General features: G+C 35.3%; 3 protein-coding genes across 6 annotated transcripts; all 3 read right to left on the reverse strand.

Moving 5' to 3' along the window:
- Positions 1-209: 209 nt before the first annotated feature.
- On the reverse strand, positions 210-7,858 carry LOC113647648 (carboxypeptidase N subunit 2-like). Of its 4 annotated transcripts, XM_027154489.2 has the most exons (4): positions 7,777-7,858; positions 4,442-4,567; positions 4,079-4,272; positions 210-3,596 (listed from the first exon to the last, which is right to left on the reverse strand). In XM_027154489.2, exons 3-4 carry the CDS (start codon positions 4,083-4,085, stop codon positions 1,456-1,458), a joined length of 2,148 nt encoding a protein of 715 aa, XP_027010290.2. In that variant the 5' UTR covers positions 4,086-4,272; positions 4,442-4,567; positions 7,777-7,858; the 3' UTR covers positions 210-1,455. The 4 variants fall into 4 exon arrangements, with proteins under 4 accessions (XP_027010290.2, XP_047669244.1, XP_047669245.1 ...); XM_047813288.1 differs by lacking the exon at positions 4,079-4,272; XM_047813289.1 differs by lacking the exon at positions 4,079-4,272 and having other exon boundaries at positions 4,442-4,532; positions 7,777-7,801.
- On the reverse strand, positions 5,368-15,549 carry LOC113647650 (leucine-rich repeat-containing protein 15-like). The gene is made up of 2 exons (XM_047813292.1): positions 15,504-15,549; positions 5,368-7,181 (listed from the first exon to the last, which is right to left on the reverse strand). Exons 1-2 carry the CDS (start codon positions 15,508-15,510, stop codon positions 5,815-5,817), a joined length of 1,374 nt encoding a protein of 457 aa, XP_047669248.1. The 5' UTR covers positions 15,511-15,549; the 3' UTR covers positions 5,368-5,814.
- Positions 8,542-13,191, reverse strand: LOC113647649 (leucine-rich repeat-containing protein 15-like). Its single transcript, XM_027154490.2, has 2 exons — positions 12,712-13,191; positions 8,542-11,160 (listed from the first exon to the last, which is right to left on the reverse strand). Exon 2 carries the CDS (start codon positions 11,152-11,154, stop codon positions 9,565-9,567), a length of 1,590 nt encoding a protein of 529 aa, XP_027010291.2. The 5' UTR covers positions 11,155-11,160; positions 12,712-13,191; the 3' UTR covers positions 8,542-9,564.
- Positions 15,550-24,690: the final 9,141 nt, after the last annotated feature.

A 24,690-nucleotide genomic window follows, 5' to 3' on the forward strand; every position in this document is an offset into this window, starting at 1 on the left:
CTGTGTGTCCTCTCACTCTGTAAGTTACTGTACTTTTAAGTTCTCTGTTTTGGCAAGTGGAATAGTTAAATATTGCCCCTGTGAATAGCTGTGACTGAGTACCGTATGTCTTTAAATGTGTGTGTGTGTGTGCACGTGTGTGTGCACGTGTGTGTTGAAAATGGACTCTACTTTGACCTCCAGGAATAAATGCATTCTGAAAAATTTGAAAGGATTAAATGACTCATGTTAATTTATTTAATGACATACCAACATGCACCAATGATAATATAATATTAATATTATGGTGCTTAGGTCATGGTACAGATGTGTGGCTCAGTACTGTATATGTAGTATACACAATTGTACTTGAATGGTGACAATACAGATATTATAAACCACAGACAAATCCATTACATTGTATGCTCTTAAGTGTTAACAAATTCTATAAAATTTAAACATTTTTGAGTTACATATACTGTGATTTGTATGGTCACAAAACAATGTAGAACAATCATGCAGAACAGGATGGACAGTCAATGCAGTGGCCAAATGTACAGTATGCAAACACAAGATGATCATACCCATATATAGCTGTACAATATCCGATTACAAAGTCGGTCTCCTGTTTGCTGTTATAACAACCCAATGTCTTCTAGACATTGCCAGATCTCTGGATATCAAAGAATGGCCTTTTTTTTTTTTTTTTAGATTTCTGCTCCTTTAACCACAAGAACATTAGTGTGGTCAGTTACCATTGTCAGAAGAGATGGTCTCGGGTGCTGTCAGTATTCCAGTTCATTCAGAAGGTGTTCAGTGGGATGAAGGTCAGGGCTCTGTGCAGGCTTCAGATCTTAAGATCTTTTGCTCCAGTCTTGGCAAACCATGTGTTCATGGAGCTTGATTTGTGCACAAGTGCATTGTCATGGTGTAACAGGTTTGATCATTCAAATCAGTTCAAATTTGATTTTAAAGCATAATTCAGGTGAAAGAAGATCTTAAAGCTACTACAGACCCATACATAAGTGTGACTGTCAGGTGTTCACATACTTATGTAGGCGATATAATATGCACACACACCATATTTATATGGTTTTTACATTATTACAAAAAAAGCTTAGCGTACCACAGGTTTTATTCTAATGGTGATTTAAAGTCTCTCTCTCTCTCTCTCTCTCTCTCTCTCTCTCTCTCTCTCTCTCTCTCTCTCTCTCTCTCTGGCTCTTATAGGGAAACAAAAACAATAAATAGTATTTAAATGAAGGAAAACTCTATGTAGTTTGGAAATTACTTGCCTAGTGGAGGCTGTCAGTGACACAGTGGTAGTGGTAGCATGAAGGCATTATCTTTCTTGCAAACTATACTGACTATAACACTCTTCAACAAACCCAACCCCCTCCCCCAATAAGATGGATTTGATTTTAGTTTGTAACTACAAATTATATAAAAGTCAAGAATTCTCATATAACCACAGTGTCATAGAGCCACAGACTCTGTTTCTTGGAGTGGTTTGAATGTAAAAGATTTAGTGTAAGAAAAGTGTGTGAGGCTGATAGTACAATAATGCTTTTCTCTTTCCTTGAGCAAAGAATAAAGTGTGTATGTGAATTTGGCAAGTACCGCTGTACAGCAGATTTCTATTGCCAACATTATTGTGTAGAAAATTAACAAGGTCTTACATGATGATGCTCTGTCTGCTAGGGAGGAAGAAAATTCCCCAGAATATTGCGGCTGAAAGGTGGAGAAACTAGTACCCACAAACGTCCTGAGTGTGGTAGAGGGTGTAGCAAGTGTAGTTGTTAATGCTGTAGATGTAGTAGTTTGTTCTGTGGTTCGAGTAGTCAGTGGCGTTGTTGTTGCTACAGTAGTGGAAACTGTAGTTGAAGTTGCAGTGGTTGTAAGGAATTCTGTTGTAGATGGGCAAGTGGTGAGTGTAGTTGTAGGATGAGTGGTTTCTAATGTGGTGGTAGGGGATGGAGTGGTGACTGTTGTCATAAGAGCTGTTGTAGAAGGGGAAGTGGTGGGTTGTTTAGTTGTAGGCTGAGTGGTTTCTATTGTGGTGGTTGGGGATGGAGTGGTGACTGTTGTCATAAGAGCTGTTGTAGAAGGGGAAGTGGTGGGTTGTATAGTTGTAGGCTGAGTGGTTTCTATTGTGGTGGTTGGGGATGGAGTGGTGACTGTTGTTTGAGTGGTGATTTGTGTTGTTATAAGTGGTAAAGTTGTATCTGTAACTGTAGTGGCTACAAATGTGGTAGTTATTAATAAGGTAGTTGTGGTTGGTAACAGAGTTGTTGGAACAATTATTGTGGGACATATCAGTTGGGCTTCATTTAAGGAGGTGATTCGTTGGCCTTTCAAATCCTCTGGGTACTCGCAAACCTCATTAGAAGAAGACTTTTTCTTTTCCGTATTTTCAGTCATCCACTTGAACATGGGCAGCAGTTTACAGTCACAGTGCCATGTGTTGTTGTTCAAATATATCTTCTTCAATTTTGGACCAAGGATGTCTTTTGGAATGAATCTTAGCTTATTGTTATCCAGTTTAAGGGAAGAAAGAGATTGTAGATTTGCAAAGTCTTCAGGCTTCAGTGATTCAATGAGATTATTCTGAAGATTGAGCTCCGTAAGTTTCTCAAGTCCATCAAATAAATTTGAAAGCTCTGAAAGCTGGTTCGAGGACAGGTCTAATTTCTTAAGCTGCTTCAGTGACTGAAAAATCCCAGCAGGTAAGGATGTAATATTGTTGTTGTTTAGAAATAAATCATTCATTTTAAGTGTTTCTGTGAAAAGAAGAGGATCGAGAGCGGTGAGCTGATTGTGATTCAGTGTTAATGTTTTAAGTGAAGAGAAACCCCGAAATAGATCAGGTGATAGGTCAGTCAAGAGATTGTTGCCTAATGATAGTGTTGTCAGTGTTTTTTTATGTGGAAACAAATTTGGTTGTATGTGTGTAATTCTGTTGGTATGTATGGAGATTTCCTTCAGATTTGGTAAATTATTAAAAATTCCATCAGGCATTGTTGTCAGTTGGTTCTCATACAACTTAAATATTCTCAGTTTATTGAGCTTTGAAAAAAGGGTTGACGAGATGGAAGTAAGATTGTTTTTTGCAAGATTAAGCTCTGAGAGTTTCACAGAGTAATCGAATGTTCCCTCTTCAATTGTTGAAATCTGGTTATCCTGCAACCGGAGTGTTGCGAGGTTCTTGGTATCACGAAACAGTCCATTTTCCAGCTTCTGAATTTTGTTCGAATTCATAATCAATTTCTGAAGGTTGGTCAGATTTTTAAAAACACCAACAGGTAGAGATGACACATTGGTACCTGAAATTTCAATGGTATCCAGATTATCTAAACCTTCAAATGCACCTTCTTCTATAGAAGACGTAAGTGTCTGTAGAAAATTTATTTTCTTCAGCTGAGGGTTTTTGGAAAATGCTCCTTTTGGTATGACAGAAATCTGACTTTCAGCAAAAAAGACCTCTGTGGTTGTATCTCTCAATGTTTCAGGAATTACTTTGTCATTTTTGTCAAAAAGTTGCTTATTGTTGTCAGTGGCAGAAGAACAGATGAAATGGAGCAGAATGCAGAAATATAGGAATATTGTCATAGTTATACCTGCAAATGAATCAACAAGTACTGGGTGAACGTCAATCGATCTGTAACATTTATGTTTGTCTTATTAACTCCAAGAGAAAAAAAAAAAAAATATATATATATATATATATATATATATATATATATATATATATATATATATATATATAAATTAAATTATAATAAATTATATACATAAATTCTGTTTCACTGCATTATGGATCAATAAATTACCATATTATTATTAATAACATAAGACAAATAATATACTTTGGGATGTTACTTATGTTAAAATAATCAACTTCAGATTCATTCATTCATTTTCTACCGCTTTATCCGAACTACCTCGGGTCACGGGGAGCCTGTGCCTATCTCAGGCGTCATCGGGCATCAAGGCAGGATACACCCTGGACGGAGTGCCAACCCATCACAGGGTACACACACTCATTCACTCACGCATTCACACACTACGGACAATTTTCCAGAGATGCCAATTAACCTACCATGCATGTCTTTGGACTGGGGGAGGAAACCGGAGTACCCGGAGGAAACCCCCGAGGCACGGGGAGAACATGCAAACTCCGCACACACAAGGCGGAGGCGGGAATCGAACCCCGACCCTGGAGGTGTGAGGCGAACATGCTACCCACTAAGCCACCGTGCACCCCCTAACTTCAGATTCACATCCACATTATTCCTATAAAAAGAACATGCACCATAATATTAATTTCCTTACACAGCATTGCCAGATCTAGGCTAATTGACCACACATACTGTACTATATCTTCTTGTCATCTAAATTAAACTTTAATAATAAATTAATTCATAATATTAACCTCTATCAGTAATACATAGAAAATAGTTACCTTAGACTTTGTTGCTCCAAAATATTGACTCGTTTCAGCGCATACAGCAGTATGATGTGTTTATCTTCCTGCCCCAGTATACATGAACACCCTAAGAAGTGTGGAGAAGTGTGGGCAGGTCCTTTTCTGTGTTCAGAGATAAGAGTTGTGTATTGAAAAACTGCACTTTCATAGATTAGCATATTGGATATCTTTAAAAAAAACACATTTATTTCTATTGCTTTTTTAATGAAAATATCCTAAATATATCTATAATTATATATTAGTGAATTGTTAAACATGGTACATCTTAATATACCCATGGAACGTGAAATGTAAACAGTTTTTTTTTAATGGAATGCTATAAACTGCTATAAAGCAGCTATAAAGTCACTGGCTTCTCAACAACGTATCAGATGATGTTTCTAATATTTTTCAACTTTTTATTAGATTCCGCATTTTAACTGAGTTTGCAATGATGATGAAATTACAGTTGAGATAAAAGTCTTTAGATGATACAAGTAATAATAATTAAAATGGTAAATAGAGTGTGTAAATAATATCTAACATTAACAACCATAAGCCAGTGTCATATTGTTTAAATTTAACTAATATATCGTTCAAATCAAATCAAATCAAATCAAATTTTATTTGTCACATACACATACATACAGGTTACGATATGCAGTGAAATGCTTTATGCAACTGTCCGGTATAAGAATAAAAGATATAAAAAAGTATAAAAAGCAAAAAATAAAATGAGAATAAAATAATAAGTATAGACTATATAAGAAAACTATATAAGAAAACTATATTGTTGATAGTATATAGATGTTTTTTTTAGTATTTGTAATTGTGTTACGCAGAATTCTATTCTATAATTAGAAGGCTGGAAGGAACTTTTTCTGATATCTAAAGCTTAGAGTAAATACAAATGGCAGCATGAGTGTTGATAAGAATTCATCATGTTAGTTTAATCCATTTCACAAAACTAAGCATACTACATGTATTAGCGTCCACAAAACCTATACACAATTTTTATGTATTTTGAAGCATATACTGTAGAATATAAGTAGGTAATGTAACTACATGAGGTTTCTTTTAAATGAGATATGCACAAGTTATCCATAACATCAAAACCATCTGTCTGTAGGTGTCCTTTGTGTTGCCAACATAGTTGTGACCCATCAAGGCATGGTCTCTACAAGATCTCTGAAGGTGTGTTGTTGTATCTGGTGCCAAGACGCATGGATCTGTGAATCGGACTTGTCTGTCTGATCTTGCACATCCCAGAGATACTTGATCAAATTAAGATCTGTGGAATTTGGAGGCCAATTCACCACCTTGTAAACCTTATGTTTCTGTAATTGTATTGGCTACAAATGTGGTAGTTATTATAATAAGGTAATTGTGGTTGGTAACAGAGTTGTTGGAACAATTGTTGTGGGACATATCAGTTGGGCTTCATTTAAGGAGGTGATTCGTTGGCCTTTCAAATCCTCTGGGTACTCGCAAACCTCATTAGAAGAAGACTTTATCTTTTCCGTATTTTCAGTCATCCACTTGAACATGGGCAGCAGTTTACAGTCACAGTGCCATGTGTTGTTGTTCAAATATATCTTCTTCAATTTTGGCAGAGAACCAAGGACGTCTTTTGGAATGAATCTTAGCTTATTGTTATCCAGTTTAAGGGAAGAAAGAGATTGTAGATTTGCAAAGTCTTCAGGCTTCAGTGATTCAATGAGATTATTCTGAAGATTGAGCTCCGTAAGTTTCTCAAGTCCATCAAATAAATTTGAAAGCTCTGAAAGCTGGTTCGAGGACAGGTCTAATTTCTTAAGCTGCTTCAGTGACTGAAAAATCTCAGCAGGTAAGGATGTAATATTGTTGTTGTTTAGAAATAAATCATTCATTTTAAGTGTTTCTGTGAAAAGAAGAGGATCGAGAGCGGTGAGCTGATTGTGATTCAGTGTTAATGTTTTAAGTGAAGAGAAACCCCAAAATAGATCAGGTGATAGGTCAGTCAAGAGATTGTTGTCTAATGATAGTGTTGTCAGTGTTTTTTTATGTGGAAACAAATTTGGTTGTATGTGTGTAATTCTGTTGGTATGTATGGAGATTTCCTTCAGATTTGGTAAATTATTAAAAATTCCATCAGGCATTGTTGTCAGTTGGTTCTCATACAACCTAAATATTCTCAGTTTATTGAGCTTTGAAAAAAGGGTTGACGAGATGGAAGTAAGATTGTTTTTTGCAAGATTAAGCTCTGAGAGTTTCACAGAGTAATCGAATGTTCCCTCTTCAATTGTTGAAATCTGGTTATCCTGCAACCGGAGTGTTGCGAGGTTCTTGGTATCACGAAACAGTCCATTTTCCAGCTTCTGAATTTTGTTCGATTTCATAATCAATTTCTGAAGGTTGGTCAGATTTTTAAAAACACCAACAGGTAGAGATGACACATTGGTACCTGAAATTTCAATGGTATCCAGATTATCTAAACCTTCAAATGCACCTTCTTCTATAGAAGACGTAAGTGTCTGTAGAAAATTTATTTTCTTCAGCTGAGGGTTTTTGGAAAATGCTCCTTTTGGTATGACAGAAATCTGACTGTCAGAAAACAAGACCTCTGTGGTTGTATCTCTCAATGTTTCAGGAATTACTTTGTCATTTTTGTCAAAAAGTTGCTTATTGTTGTCGGTGGCAGAAGAACAGATGAAATGGAGCAGAATGCAGAAATATAGGAATATTGTCATAGTTATACCTGCAAATAAATCAACAAGTACTGGGTGAACATCAATCGATCTGTAACATTTATGTTTATCTTAACTCCAAGATATATATATATATATATATATATATATATATATATATATATATATATATATATATATATATATATATATGTGTGTGTGTGTGTGTGTGTGTGTGTGTGTGTGTGTGTGTGTGTGTGTGTGTGTGTTGCAATGTAGGTTATAATAGGATAACTTATTTCACATAAATTCTGTTTCACTGCATTATGGATCAATAAATTACCTTATTATTATTATTAATAACATAAGACAAATAATATACTTTGGGATGTTACTTATGTTAAAATAATCAACTTCAGATTCACATCCACATTATTCCTATAAAAAGAACATGCACCATAATATTAATTTCCTTACACAGCATTGCCAGATCTAGGCTAATTGACCACACATACTGTACTATATCTTCTTGTCATCTAAATTAAACTTTAATAATAAATTAATTCATAATATTAACCTCTTAAAGCTTGTATCCATTTGGTATGATAGTTAAACATGTCAGTTAAAATAGTACATGTCTATCAGTAATACATAGAAAATAGTTACCTTAGACTTTGTTGCTCCAAAATATTGACTCGTTTCAGCGCATACAGCAGTATGATGTGTTTATCTTCCTGCCCCAGTATACATGAACACCCTAAGAAGTGTGGGCAGGTCCTTTTCTGTGTTCAGAGATAAGAGTTGTGTATTGAAAAACTGCACTTTCATAGATTAGCATATTGAAAGTCTTTAAAAAACACATTTATTTCTATTGCATTTTTTAATGAAAATATCCTAAATATATCTATAATTATATATTAGTGAATTGTTAAACATGGTACATCTTAATATACCCATGGAGCGTGAAATGTAAACATTTTTTTTTAATGGAATGCTATAAACTGCTATAAAGCAGCTATAAAGTCACTGGATTCTCAACAACGTATCAGATGATGTTTCTAATATTTTTCAACTTTTTATTAGATTCCCCATTAACTGAGATTGCAGTGATGATGAAATTACAGTTGAGATAAAAGTCTTTAGATGATACAAGTAATAATAATTAAAATGGTAAATAGAGTGTGTAAATAATATCTAACATTAACAACCATAAGCCAGTGTCATATTGTTTAAATTTAACTCATATATCATTCAAATCTAATCAAATTTTATTTGTCACATACACATACATACAGGGTACGATATGCAGTGAAATGGTTTATGCAACTTTCCGGTATAAGAATAAAAGATATAAAAAAGTATAAAAAAGCAAAAAAAATAAAAATAAAAATAAAATAAAATGAGAATAAAATAATAAGAAAGTATAAACTATAGTATTTGTAATTGTGTTACACAGAATTCTATTCTTTAATTAGAAGGCTGGAAGGAACTTTTTCTGATATCTAAAGCTTAGAGTAAATACAAATGACAGCATGAGTGTTGATAAGAATTCATCATGTTAGTTTAATCCATTTCACAAAACTAAGCATACTACATGTATTAGCGTCCACAAAACCTATGCACAATTTTCATATATTTTAAAGCATATAGAAAATAATTAGGTAATGTAACTACATGAGGTTTCTTTTAAATGAGATATGTACGAGTTATCCATAACATCAAAACCATCTGTCTGTAGGTGTCCTTTGTGTTGCCAACATAGTTGTGACCCATCAAGGCATGGTCACTACAAGATCTCTGAAGGTGTGTTGTTGTATCATGTTGCCAAGTCGCATGGATCCGTGAATCAGACTTGTCTGTCTGATCTTGCACATCCCAGAGATACTTGATCAAATTAAGATCTGTGGAATTTGGAGGCCAATTCACTACCTTGTAAACTTTATGTTTCTTAAACCATTCCTGAACAATTGACAGTGTGTTTGAGTGCATTATCCTGCTGAAAGAGACTACTGCCATTACACAATTCTGTTGCAACGAAGAGGTTTATTTGGTCTGCAACGATTTTGAGGTAGATGGTACATGTCAAAGTAACATTCACATCAATGTGATGATCCACGATTTCCAGCCGAACATTTCTCGGAGCATCACAGCACCTCCGTTGGCTTGTCTTCTTCCCATAGTGTATCCCGGTATAATCTCTTCCCCAGGTTTGGCTGTCCACATGTTGTAAAAGAAAACATGATTAACAAACCTGGCCACCGTCTTCCATCGTTCCACAGTCCAATTTTAATATTCACTTGCTCATTGTACGTATTTTTAGTTGTGGACAAGAATCAGCATGGGAACTGATTTTCCATGAGCCTTGCATGATGCCATCTTTGAAAGGTGAGATTGTAGCGAGATAATAAATGTTATTCAGTTCATTGTATGTGGTTGTAGTCTTATGTTAACTCATTATTTTACAGTTTTTTGACTGTCCTGTTTGTTCCTGCTCCAGCACACAACACAGATGATAATACTAACAGTGACTACAGTGCAAACTACCGCAATGATGATCATATGCAGTTCCCGTGAACCAGTGATGAGCTCTTCTTTCTCCAAGAGTACTGTTGAGTTACCTGCGGGTGTATGAATGGATATTTGAAGGGGATTACTGAAAGTATGCGTTATTATACTTATGTTTTTCAAGTCTAAAGGACTAAAGCAAACAAGGGATGTGACATTTCTGACTTTATCTGGATATTTCTTTAACCACTCTTGAAGTGGTAAAATGTCATGGTCACACCTCCATGGATTTTCGGTTAACATCACACTGTGAACATTGGTTAAGGTGTCTAGAAATTTCTTTGGTAATGAGGATAGAGAGTTGTTCTGAAGCTCCAGATGGTTTAAGTTAGGAATACCATCAAGAAGATTCTCTGGGATGGACAGAATTTTGTTGTTTTCCAATGATATTTTGACCAGTTTCAGAAGGCCGCTGAACACTCTTTCATCGAGGCTCGTCAGGCAGTTAGTGTGCAAAGAAATTTCTTCTAGCTCATTCAAACCATTGAAAACACCAGAAGTGATATGTGAGATCTGGTTTCTGCTCAACACTAGAAGTCGCAAATGGGTTAAATTGCTAAACACATTATCCTCAAGCCGGGTTAACATGTTGTCATACAGCCACAGCTCCTTCAGTAACATGGGCCCAAAGGTGTTAATTGACAGACTCCGTAAGTGGTTGTGGTAAAGTGAGATGTGTTGTAGATTAGAGAGATTCAAGAAGATGCCTTCCTGAAGGAAAGACAACTTATTATTAGAGAGGTAGAGTTTCTGGAGCTTCTGCTGATGAGCAAAAAGTTCTGCTGGTAAGTTTGTGATAACATTGTTTTGCAGATGCAAAGTGTCCAGATTAACCAGGTCATCAAATGCATTATATGGTATCACATTTAGGTGGTTATTTTGAAGGTACAAGTATTTAAGCCTGCTAAGTCCATGGAATGTTCCATTCTGCAGTTCCCTGATGCCATTTCTCTGTAGCATGAGCTTATCCAGGTGAATTAGACCCTGGAACGCATCCTCTGGAATAGAACTCAAGTTATTTTTGCTTAAGTCTAAAATTTTCAATAACCGAAGAGGACGAAGCATCGACGAATTGAGTTTATTCAGTTTGTTGTTATTCAGCATCAGCACTGTGATGGAGAGGAGATTCTGAAACAGGTCCTCTGGTAGTGAATCCAGTTCAGTTCCTGAACAAACTAAAGTGGTGAGCTTACGCGTCTTGTCAAATGTGTGAGGTTGCACCTCCCTGATCCTTGAATTATTGACAACAAATTTTGTCAGAGTCGCAGAAAATGCATCAATATCAGCAGGTTTCAGTGAGGATATGTTAGTATATGAAATATGTATAGACTTTGTTGTTGTTGGAAGAGAGGATGGGAAGTCTTTTAAGCCATAGCCCATGCAAACGGTATTGGTGTTGTTACACTGGCATGACGGGGGACATGCCCAAACTACATTCACTGCACAAATCCAAATAATTATATACTGTCCTAGTTCCATGGTCTCCTGAAAGGGAATAAGAAACAACTTTAATTGATTATTATTTATACGTTTCACTGGTGTGAAGTCTTTACACTACATACTGTACTAAAGCTTACGTGCAATTTGCATGTTTGTATTTCTGTTTAAGACCATTAAAAAGCACACTTTTAAAATATTAGATTCTTGAAGTGAAAGAAAGAAACTATTTTATTTTATCATTAATATTAATGCACAGTAAATGAATATTTGATTAATTTAGAACTTAAATTACATGTTAAGCCTTGACTCATTTGCACTCATTAAGCAGGTGAAGTTGTTATACAGTACAGTATGTGGGATGTCTTGCTTGAATAGCATTCTTAAAATGGATTAAGGTCAGGATCATTCCAAAATTCAAAACTTTTCTTTTTAGGTAATTATTTAGTTGATTTACTTCTGTGCTTTAGGTCAGTTATTGCATCACCCAACCTCTCGTAAACTTCAGGGTTGACTGTTAACCTGAGATTCCTGACACATTGTGTGGTAAAATATATTGATACAGTCATGAGTTCATTATTCCCTCATTGATTGCAAGGTTTCAAGGCAGCAAATCAGCTCCAAACTTGCACCATGTTTTACAGTTTGGATAAGGTTTTGTTGTTGGTTTCCTAGGGAGAGCAGCAACAGTCATGAATTCCCCATTTACTGTATCTTACTGAAAAAGATTTGATAACCTTTTCTAGCTTTGTGCATCTCTACAGTGTCTCTTTTAAGGTCCTGTGAAAGCAGATTTTGAAGGGTAAAGCATGTGCAAGAGGGTTAAAGATTCAATTACGTCTTTCACCCTGCATCGTGAAAGACTACTCAGTATGTGTGATAAACACCTTAAAACTACCACTGCATGTGTCTTGTTAGTGTAGTGAAATTGTGTTTTTGTCTAAAATTGGAACTTAAATGAAGATCAAACCACACATGGGTAATCAATGCATCATTGCTAAGCAAAGTTTTTTTTGTTTGTTTGTTTTTTAAACTAAATTGCAAGCTGAAGCAATTGGAATGACCCCACAGTCCAAAAATCTACATGTTTAACTTAACAAAATTTTCAGTTTCTTGAACGTCATGGAAATATGTAGGTAGATCTTAAACAAAAAGGCCCAAAACTAGAAGCATTCTAGAAGATATAGCTGTAGATATTTCAGATAAAATGAATAGACTACTAGCAGGTTAAAAAACAAACAAACAAACAAACAAACAAACAAACAAACAAACAAATAAATAAATAAATAACATTTGCAAGTTATGCCATCTGGGGGATTTTGTTAAATATTAATATGAAGTGTTAAGACAGAGACTTTGCAAATATCGAAATGACCGTATTGTTTATAGTAATGTAACTGAAGTGTTAGTGGATACTTTTTTTTAAATAGTTTCTCAGTGTTTATATTTTACCTTAAAATTATATATATTTTTTCTTATTTTTACTTATTAGTCACATCAAATCAAATTGCTGCTACAAATTGCACAATTAAAGATCATACAGAACTAACCAGTTTTTATATATAACAGTTTATACCACAAATCCAAAAGAAACCTTACCTTCAGCAGTTTATATAGATATATGATTTTCTCTTCACTTTTATCTCCTGTTACGTTTTTACTGTTCTCTGAAACGGTTTAGATGTTTGCTTTGCAGTCATTTCCTTAACGTTAGCTCCACAGATCGGCACAGCAGCTGCCGGAATGCTCAAGTCTCCACCCATTCTCAGGATTGGGATTCTTCTTCTTCTTGTTTATCTTTTCTTCCAGGATTCTTCAGTTGTTTTTTACTATCTTCCACATCTGTAGTGCGTTTGATTAACACAGAGAATTTGATTTCTTTGCACTTGCTTACTTACTTCACTTTGTTTACTTAGTATGCAAGTTGATAAATTGTTTTATATCGCTATATATTTAAGTATTGAATTTTCAACTCTATCGATGTTTCTGAGAAGATGCTTATTATGTTATGTATTATATTATGTCGCTCTGACAGTAGGGTTTGTTGTTCTACAAATCAAAGGTTGATCTAATTCACTCATTTATATATGTAATTATTTATACAGTAGCAGCCAATTCAAATGGACTTGTATAGTAGACAATTCACATAAGATAAAGATAATAATTAATGCATACGATTCCAATCAGGACTTCGCTGAGGTTTTTATTTTATTTATTTATTTATTTATTTTTATGTGTGTGTGTGTGTGTGTGTGTGTGTGTGTGTGTGTGTGTGTGTGTGTGTGTGTGTGTTTGTGTGGTTGTGTGATTTTTGCAACCCAAAATGCTTCAGTTAGCTGTTTTATTTGTTTGTTTGGTTGTTTGTTTTGTTTTGTTTTTTGTTCAAAATTTGTGATTCGGTTTGTTAAGATTTTTCTTTTTCTTCCCTTTTTTTATTTTTGTAAAATCAGGAAACTACTTGAGATGATGAAATTGCAAGCAAATAGTACTTTTAAGTGAAGATACATTTGTAATTGTACTTTGTATGATGACTGTGCTCATGTTTGCACATGTGACAACACTGCACATTCTCTTGTGGCTTAAACCTGTGGAAAATCTGCTGTCATTGTATAAGATCTGAATCTTCTTCAAATATCTTTGTGTTCTTTGTGCTTGAATTTGTGTAAAATTCTACAATAGGAAAAGAAAAACAACATTAAATACTGGAAGGTTCTGAAGCAAGTTCATATCATCTTTTTGTACACTTCGACCAAAAATTTAGTCTTTTATTATTATTATTATTATTATTATTATTATTATTATTATTATTATTATTATTATTATTATAGTTACTTCATTTTAATTCCTAGACTATTTAAAGCAATACAGTAAGAGCAGAAATGTTTGTTCAGGCTCTAGCCTACATCTCCTTATCATGATACAGCACAATCAGGGAGGGTGAAGACCACAAACTGCACACTTTCTAACAGAAGTCATTAATTCTTTTGCTTCATATGGATCCTGTATGTGTGTGTGTGTGTGTGTGGGTGGGTGGGTGTGTGCACATGTTAGCAGTGTTCATGCAGTCTTATCTTATTTTGTGTGTCTTTGGGGATAGAGATACGTGCTTGACTCCGTGTGGTAGCATTTATTCCAGAAGTAAACATATTTAGCATTTATCGAGTGTGTCTAATAGGAAAATAGATGACTATAGAACAATGTCGAAAGCACCTATAGTATCTATTTTAAAATGAGCCACGTTCTTGATTCACACCTAGGATTTATTTTTTATAATGGGTAAATCTATACAGCACAATGTTAGTTTGCTTTCATGTTCAACATACTCTAGCTGACTTCCCCAAAGTCTTTCATTTCCACTGTCATATTGAAAAAATCAGCTTTGAAAAAAAAAAAAGATTAGCACATGCAAAGTTTGTTAATCAGACTATTGTGAAATTTGGCTTTAACAACATTTCGGGTTTTTCAATTTCCCTTTTTTTTCCCCCTGAGTGAACTTGACAGCAGTTTTTAAGAAACAAGTAATTTTGTTGCACATCACACACTGTAATTACACACAGTTAATATCTTAATATTTAAAATCTTCTAGATCTTTTTATTTTATGCAATTTTTTGCTCAAGGAGATAAATTTTACTAACAAAATTTACTCTCTATAATAATAATAATAATAATAATAATAATAATAATAATAATAATAATAATAATAATAATAATAATAATAACATACTGATTTATATGCAGGCAAATTAGGTGACATAATTCAAGGAAATTGCTAAAATTTTGTTTTTATCTCTCAAAATTATGGTATGAATTTAAATGATATATGCTTTGTGACTGGTGATCTAGATGGGGACTTACAAAATGCAAACTTGCATTTTTCTGTAGCTGAGCTTGTGAAAATCCTTTCACAATCTAAAAAAGAAGTTTGTCCATTGATGTTTTAAACTCAATAGCGGATCTTCTGTTGTGGGCAATACACTAATTCACATATTAATTTATGTTATTTATTTAGCCAAACACAGATAATTGGACCGGAACTGCAGAGCCAGAGACATAATAAAGTCAAACTAAGAATAATTAAAATGTTTAAAGATGAATGGACAGACGTGTTTATATTACAGTTTATTATAGTGTATACTCTCACTTTTGTGTGAAAAAATATAACCACTACAGATTAGCTTAGATATATTCATTCATTCATTCATTCATTCTCTACCGCTTATCTGAACTTCTTGGGTCACGGGGAGCCTGTGTCTATCTCAGGCGTCATCGGGCATCAAGGCAGGATACACCCTGGACGGTGTGCCAACCCATCACAGGGCACACACACACAGTCTCATTCACACACACTCACACACTACAGACAATTTTCCAGAGATGCCAATTAACCTACCATGCATGTCTTTGGACTGGGGGAGGAAACCGGAGTACACGGAGGAAACCCCTGAGGCATGAGGAGAACATGCAAGCTCCACACACACAAGGCGGAGGCGGGAATCGAACCCCCAACCCTCGAGGTGTGAGGCAAACATGCTAACCACTAAGCCACCGTGCACCCTTAGATATAATCAAAAACTAATAACTATTGAATACAAATGAATATAATTTTATTATAACAATATAATATAATATAATTCTATGATTACATCATATATAATATTTCTATAACGATGATATCATTATATCATCGCCTCTGGCATGCTTGAGACATGTATTGACTTCATTTTAAACTTTGAACTGTTTCGATACTTCTGTAAAGTTGCTATGAGACAATGTGAATTGTTAAAAGCACTGTACAAATAAATTGAATTGACAATATTATTCTAATGGGATTAATGCTTTATGTCATACTTATCTCTATAAGTGCGTGCAGTCTTTAACATCAACTCCAGCAATTAGTATAGGATGTTCGATCCATTTTTGTCTTTAATAATTAAACAATTATGTGGCAAAAGTGAGGTAACAAATAAAAGAGAGCTTTTTTAATTCCAGTCCTGTTTGTGATACTGTTTGAACCACTCAGGTGATTGGTTTATCGCTCTAGAACCTCAACCAAGCTGGGAATAATTATTATGTGATGAGTTAAAGCAGCTTCATGAGTCTGAGGAGTCTGAAGTAACTTAGTAATTAGCGGTTCTCACAGGAAACAGCTGGCAAGTTTCCATCACTCATTGCTATTCAGTGTATACCATCTTCAAATAACAGTAACAATATTAATTATGTTTGTTCTAATTATGTATGTTCTAATGTTATTAATGAATTATGTATTTATAATGAGGGCCTTAATCAAGCAGCAAATCTGGTAGTACTCCAAAAAAAACTGTCACATTCGCACTCGACTGCATTTCTGAGTATTGTTTGCAATCACTATAGGACCTGTTTGTTTGTTTGTTTGTTTGTTTCAGGGGCAGTTCTAGGATTTCATCTTTAGGGGGTTTTAGCCCTCAGTGAGAATTTAAAACAAGAAGAGTTTTATATTATATATTATATATAACTACACAGTAAGCCAAAAGTTATGGTATTATTTAAAATGGCAAAAGTGGAGACCAAAATGTTATGCATGATGTAATGATGTCAGTCTTGAATCAAATCAGTTCATGTATGTGTGCATTCTCTACAAACAGTGTGTCCAATGAATGCAGTCATTAATAAAAAAACATATTTACAAGACAAAGACCAAATCAATAAATGTTATTTTTATTTAGTATTGAATGGATTGTTTGCATTAATATTTTGTTTGTGCTACAACTCTGGTAATAAGAATAGTGACATTTCACTGCTTTTGGTTGCCGTCTTTGTGGCTTTCCGCCGATTAACGTTATAGATAAACGCCTCCAGCTCTGACTGACTCCGTGCTTCTCCATCCAAATAAAGCAGACAGCTGATGACGCACATTTGAAAGGCTACAAAGCACGCGCGTAAAAGTAAAGTAAAAAAATTTGCTCTTGGATAAAACTGATAAATAATTTTCTTTCCCATCGATGACATGTCCATTTTTTATTTTTGAAAGTAAAAATTATACTTATAGTTTTAGGGTAGCTGAGATCACAGACAGGGGGCTGGAGCCACACATAAACAGGTCTAGAACTGCCCCTGGTTTGTTTGTTTGTTTATTTGTTTGTTTGCCTGTTTTTGATTGAGTCTGTTTATATCTGTCTGCTCCTGAATTTATTGACTTTTTAGATTATTAGGTTTAGATTTCTGGATTCTGTCACTAGACTCTGCCACTAGATTCTGTCACTGGTTTTTGTCACTGTATTTTGTCACTGATGTCTCTGACAGGTTGTCGGTCTGAGGTTTGGGGTTAAAGCCCTAGTTCTGCCGTTGTTGTGCCCTTGAACAAATGACACTGTACAGTATCATTCATGACTGACCCCATCCTTCAAAGTTAGAATATACAAAGAAAGAATTTCACTCTGCTGTAATGTCTACACTCCGTCCAGGGTGTATCCTGCCTTGATGCCGATGACGCCTGAGAAAGGCACAGGCTCCCTGTGACCCGAGGTAGTTCGGATAAAGCGTTAGAAAATGAGTGTGAGTGAGTGAGAGTGTAATGTCTACATGACAAAATAAAGGTTTCTTCTTCTTTTTCTTCTATTTATGTACCAATCCCTAACCTGTCCGACACTGTGCTTATCTTAACCTTGTAAATAATATCTGCATTTGCACTTTCCCTCAGATCCTTGGGGTCTGCTACAATTATAGACTGAGCTCCAAAAATACATTTACTTATTCTGTAAAGTCAATCAATAAAAAAAAATAACCTCATATTTCTGTTTATCATTTACTCTCCAGATTTATTTTTATTCTATAACTTCTTACTTCTTGCCCTATTTTATTTGTTTCCAGGACGTATAGTCATTTATACCTTTCATATTTTATTTCTCTTGCAACCTAATCTCCTCACCGGGATATAGATCGGTCCAGGCTGTACTAAAACTTTAACAGCATCGACAAAGCACTAGCCTTTGTGTAAGTTACAGTCCAATATTAGATCTAAATCAGCATTGGCAAAACTATTCTGTTTCAGATGGATTCGGCTCGAGCTTTAGCACCATTGCATTTCAGTGTGACACTTTATTAATGCTGTGGGATTAACAATGGACTGCCGTACACTTTATATCATATTGTATACTGTATGCTCGTGTGCTAGGTTTTTTTTTTACCTGTTATGTTTGGCTGCATTGACTGATTGCCATGAATGACTATGAAGCAGACCTTGTTGCTAATAATCCTACTACGTTAATAACGCATTACATTTCATATAGGTATACATTCGGCTCTATGATCTTAAATATTAGTATTACACACAGTATTTATGTAGAGGAAAACTGTGGACCAGTGAACGAACACCGACATAGAGATTAAGTCCAGATCCAGATAAGTATTTCAGCAGAACAAAACAATTACTTGGAAAGAAAATGCCTTTACAGGTCAGATAAATTCGATTCAGTCTCACTCACTCTCTCATTTTCTACAGCTTATCCGAACTTCTCGGGTCATGGGGAGCCTGTGTCTATCTCAGGCGTCATCGGGCATCAAGGCAGGATACACCCTGGACGGAGTGCCAACCCATCGCAGGGCACACACACACTCTCATTCACTCACACACACACACTACGGACAATTTTCCAGAGATGCCAATCAACCTACCATGCATGTCTTTGGACCGGGGGAGGAAACCGGAGTACCCGGAGGAAACCCCCGAGGCACAGGGGAGAACATGCAAACTCCACACACACAAGGCGGAGGCGGGAATCGAACCCCAACCGTGGAGGTGTGAGGCAAACGTGATAACCACTAAGCCACCGTGCCTAACAATGTCTAACAATAGACATTGTCTCAAAGCAGCTTTACAGAACATTAGATTTATAGTCCAAAAAGTACAAAGAGATTAATATTATACAAAGATTCAAGATTAATATTAGACTTATATTTAAATGTGTTTGTATATATCCCTAATGAACAAACATGAGGTGACTGTGCTGAGGAAAAACTCCTTTAGATGGAACAGGAAGAAACCTTGAGAGGAACCAGACTCATCCTCAATTGGGTGACACTGGAGAAACAGTTTAGTTCTGATTGTTGAGGAAAATTCTGCTTGTTGTCTACTTGGTCTGCAAAAATGTTTTGGTAGATAGTAAGTCTTAAAGTAACATCTTTTTGTAGAGTATTATATTTCTGTTCGCTCTATTTTTTGTCTTGCACAAGTTTGTGTGAATGCACTTTAATGCCAATTGGTTAATTTACACTTTTTTTTAGCCTTCAGTTCTGAGTTGTCTTATGTAGCTCTATATCTTTATGTAGCACCAGGGGCCTGGAGGAACATTCTTTTATCTCACTATGTACTGCATAAGACATATATATATTGACTCTTGACTGATCCACATGGATGTCAGCAGAACATTTCCCAGAGCATTACACAGAATATGCCAGCTTGCCTCTTTCCCAGTCTGGTAAAAGTCTGCTGCCACAGAAGCACTATACATAAGGCAAGAATGCACCATGGATTGGATGTGAAGTATTAACAGGGTCCAACACACATGAACTATGAGAGTCCACACTCTGACAAAGCTAATTACAATCAGCAAGTGTCCTTAAAAAAGAGCCTTGAAGTAAACTGAAAATCTTTTCCTCATTAGGCTCATTACTCATCAAATGTCATTAAAATTCACTATTTAGAATTAAAATGCTGGATGCACAGATGCTAATACTTGCAATGCCAGCATTGCCAATCTCCCCAGATGGCAGATAGGCACATAGTGTTAACTCAGCTAAAACATCTTTATAATCACAACTTTGCTGACCAAGTCACAATCGATGCTTAAATTAACTGTATGCAGTCAAGTTTATAATCAGTCCTTAATGTTTACAGTCACTGCTGGATGGTACAATGTTACTGCAGAGTATTCTTCAAAATGTACTGTATCTTATTTACAACAAAACCAAATTTACCTTTTGAAAAGACAACATTTTGCACTGAATCAATTTAACAATGCAGTGGTTTGATTAAAGATGTTCTTAGTCAGTGGTGTAAACATTTAAAGGAAATCCACTACATTTACTCATAAAGTTTGGGTCACATGGTATCATTTAGAATCAGCGATACTACAACAAACCGATAAAATACACCAGTGGGGAAACATGACCGTGGTGTTAGGCTGAAATATTTCCTTTAAGTGAACGCATAAAACCTCCACTCCTATAATAATTATTCATACTAATAGCAAGTCTTTATATTAAATGCAGATGGTAGGAAGAATTTCTAGTACATACATTTATGATTAGATGAATGTGATTAGATGAATAACACAGTAGGTAACCACCTGCTTTATTTATTTATTTATTTATTTATTTGTTTGTTTGTTTGTTTGTTCGTTCGTTTGTTCATTTATTTGTTTGTTTGTTTATTAATTTATATATCTATTTGTTTATTTATTTATTTTGTGAGCCTTAGTATGATTTATTAATTTCTCATTTCATATTTTATAGAAATTATAAAATATGACATGAGAAATTAATAAATCGTATGAAGAAAAAAACAAAAAAACAACAACAAAAAAAACAATATATATATATTGTTTGTTTTTTATTTTTGTTATACTTAATTTGCACATACAGGTTGCCAGAGCCATTACATATTTTCACTTTCTCAAAACCACATAAAAAGTCACAGTTAGTTAGCACTTAATTAATGTAATTGCAATAAACTACCCTGTTTATAGATGTAAACATCATCCAAGACTATATTTTGAATAATCTAAGTTAAGGTGAGTTGTACGTATTTGGTATGGACTAAATATAATGACACTATTTTTCTATACAATTTATCATATTTTAAGCAGCCATCACTTTTCTGGCTCAGACTTTACACAGCCACCGAGCACTAATACACGCAGATTAGTAATACTACATCATAACCAGCAGGGTGCGTCATATATCACAAGTCTAGAATGTTACAGTATAAAATTTTTCATATTTTAAAAACATGCAATGTTTAGTGATCACCACAAGAGGGCAGTACAAGGCAGCGTTTTGGCCATTTTGGTGTGTGCCTTGTGACAGAATGAGAACTCAGTCATAGTTAATGAAATGTCTCAGAGCCAGCAGTCATACAGAGAAAAACTATGTGAATTTGGGTGAAGCAGAAAACCAATTATGCATAATTAAATAAGAGTATAAAAGCCATTTTATTAAGTGACAATTCCGCATGTAAATAAAAATCATATTAAATTAAAACTGGTGCCAGGAGAACAACAGTTTACAGCTTTAGACTGTTAACCCTTTACATTACATCAACGGAGGCTGCATTAGGTGAATGCGGCTTTAATTAAAGCTTTCTGGTTTATACGTTACACTCCAGCCCTTCTGTTTACAATTTCAGATTAGTTAAATTCAAGGAAATATAAATAATTTATTCTACAAACATATTCAATTCTATACTCGATTCGGATGAGTGAAGAAAAGGAAAGATTCAATTCACCACACAGCTCTGTCAGTTGTATTGTTTGTCATTTAATTAATTAGAAATGGTTTATATAAAGGCATTTGTTCTAAAGTTATATATCTAAAATAACAGTTAATTATGAATAAAAAGGGGGGCATGGTGGCTTAGTGGTTAGCACGTTTGCCTCACACCTCCAGGGTTGGGGGTTCCATTCCCGCCTCCGCCTTGTGTGTGCGGAGTTTGCATGTTCTCCCCGTGCCTCGGGGGTTTCCTCCGGGTACTCCGGTTTCCTCCCCTGTTCCAAAGACATGCATGGTAGGTTGATTGGCATCTCTGGGAAAATTGTCTGTAGTGTGTGAGTGTGTGAGTGAATGAGAGTGTGTGTGTGCCCTGTGATGGGTTGGCACTCCGTCCAGGGTGTATCCTGCCTCGATGCCCGATGACGCCTGAGATAGGCACAGGCTCCCCGTGACCCGAGAAGTTTGGATAAGGGGTAAAAAATGAATGAATGAATAAATAAATAAAAATAGCTTTTCATTGATGCACTAAAATGATATTTAAGGGGAGGTTTGTTTAACATTTATGAAAGGATCACGTTATTCCCTGAGATGGACTAGCATCCGAACGAGGCCTAATGTCTAAGTATAGAAAATATCTGGCTTCAGATATCACAGTGATGATTTTTAGAGTCTCCTGAGACTTGTGACAAATATATAAAGCAAAAGAAATTAAAAAAAAAAAAAAAGAAGAAGAAAATAAAAGCAAGATCAGCTCTGTTTCTTCACAGCAACAAAATTGATGTAGCAGGAATCTACAATGCATTGTCATCAAGTAATTATGTAAATGTGTTTTGTTCCACTTCCCTATTTTTTGCTTTACGTACACGGTTGTGTTACTGAGTTATACCATTTATTGGTGAGCACAGAAAAGTCGAGAGAAACGTATTTAAATACCGCAGCACTGATGACTTATTAATGACTGATGATTCTGACTAATCAGAAGGTTAATTAATTTTACAGTTTAATTACTCTTCTGCTCTGACTGTAATTCTGGCTGCAAGGTAAAGGTTTATCGTAATAGAACTTCTTATTATGATATTAATATACTTAGTTACACAGGAACTTGTAGAGGGATGTTGTCATCTAAGACTAATGTGTGTTAATATATTTATATAACAATGGGAACAAATGTAATGTAGATAGATAGATAGATAGATAGATAGATAGATAGATAGATAGATAGATAGATAGATAGATAGATAGATAGATAGATAGATAGATAGATAGATAGATAGAAAATGTAATGTCAGACAGAAACTGTGACTCTCCTTCACACCATACAATCATGTATTATTTATAACCTAAAATCCTAAGTGAACCCCTTGTGAAAATATATTACACAGTTTTCGCAGTGTATTTTCACAAACACACACACACACACACACACACACACTCACACAATTATTCTCACACAGACACACACACATATACACACACACACACACACACACACACGCACACACACACACACACACACACACGCACTCACACACACACACGCACATGCACTCACACAATTATTCTCACACAGACACACACACACACACACACACACACACACACACACGCACACAATCATTCTCACACAGACACAAATACATATACACACATATACACACACATATACATACACACACACACACACACACACACACACACACACACACACACACACACACACACACACACACATGTATACCTAGTATACTATACATACTGTATGTACATTTGAGTGACAGATGCCCTGGAATAGCAAAATCATAATCCACATCTTCAATCCCATCCCTATTTTCCCAAATCATTTTTTTTTCTTTCCCATTTACATTATGTCGCGTCGTTCGCTGGGCCTTAATGACAGGGCCAGAATTATAATGCGACACAGCAAGCTGTTGCTATTTTCTGTTAATCATGCAGTAAATTATAAAGTTTATTGCAGTCAGCCAAATGGTTCAATCTATTAACGAGGTAGAATGTTAGCATTTCATACAAGAGCTTATTTGGAAAAAACCAAAAGCCTGCTGGAGGTAGTCAGAAAGAACACAGTAGAAATAATAATAAAATAAGGACTAAAGGAAAGGTTCCTGCAGTGCACAGCAAGCCTCAGTGTTCTGACTCCTGTTTGGCTAAGAACACCTGCTGGGAGCGATGCATAATAGTGTGATAGAAAGTGAACTGGAGGACACTGACAGCAGCAGTCTCATGTATACAGCCAGCTTAAAAAACAGATGCTATTAGAGTAATCTCCCAAAAGTATAAGGGGTTACGAGAATGAATGACGTTCAGAAATGGCAGGCAAGTCCGTGGGAAGATACCTGAGGAATAAAGTTCTATAAAGTGGTATGTGTGAAAAAGGTCGAGTCGTTTCGCCGTACACTGCGCTAGACGTGCGAAATAATTTTACTAAGGTCAAAGTAAGTGGCAAAAAATAAGTCTTGAAAATGAGTAACTTGAAAATGGCATTTCCTTGCTGAAGAAAGATATCAAATAGGTAAGGAGCCCGCCGAAATCTTATTTTTTACTAAAACGAATGGATTAAAATAGTTTTTTTTTTATTTTTCAAAATGAAATACACACCAACAGAAAAGACATGACGTATATGGTACCATGAATGGGCATATGGTAGCCTAGTGGTTAAGGTGTTGGGCTACCAATCGGAAGGTTGTGAGTTCGATCCCAGATCCACCAAGCTGCCACTGTTGGGCCCCTGGGAAAGGCCCTTAATGCTCAGTTGTATTAAAAATGAGATAATGTAAGTCACTCTGGATATAAGGGCGTCTGCTAAATGCTGTAAATGTATGGCGTTAAAAATGAGAAGTCAGTCATAAGATGCTTACACACATCATTGATATCTGTATATGTACAAAACTAAACACCCTTCTGGTTAATAACAAATGATATGTTAGTATGAAAAAAAACAGCAGTACTTACATACACTACTGTACACAAAAGTTTGGGATCACTTGGAAATGTTCTTGTTTTTCTGGTTAGAATCATTTTGTGTTGTTCTATAAAGGGAGAAGTTCACAGTATGGTATCATAAGTTCTTACCATGAGAAGTAAGTTAGTTCTTTCTT

Source organism: Tachysurus fulvidraco, chromosome 5, assembly GCF_022655615.1.
Source record: "Tachysurus fulvidraco isolate hzauxx_2018 chromosome 5, HZAU_PFXX_2.0, whole genome shotgun sequence".
NCBI classification, from domain to species: Eukaryota; Metazoa; Chordata; class Actinopteri; order Siluriformes; family Bagridae; genus Tachysurus; species Tachysurus fulvidraco.

Bases quoted from the DNA above. Each gene is read 5' to 3' on its own strand.
- LOC113647649 (XM_027154490.2), bottom strand. From the start codon at position 11,154: ATGGAACTAGGACAGTATATAATTATTTGGATTTGTGCAGTGAATGTA.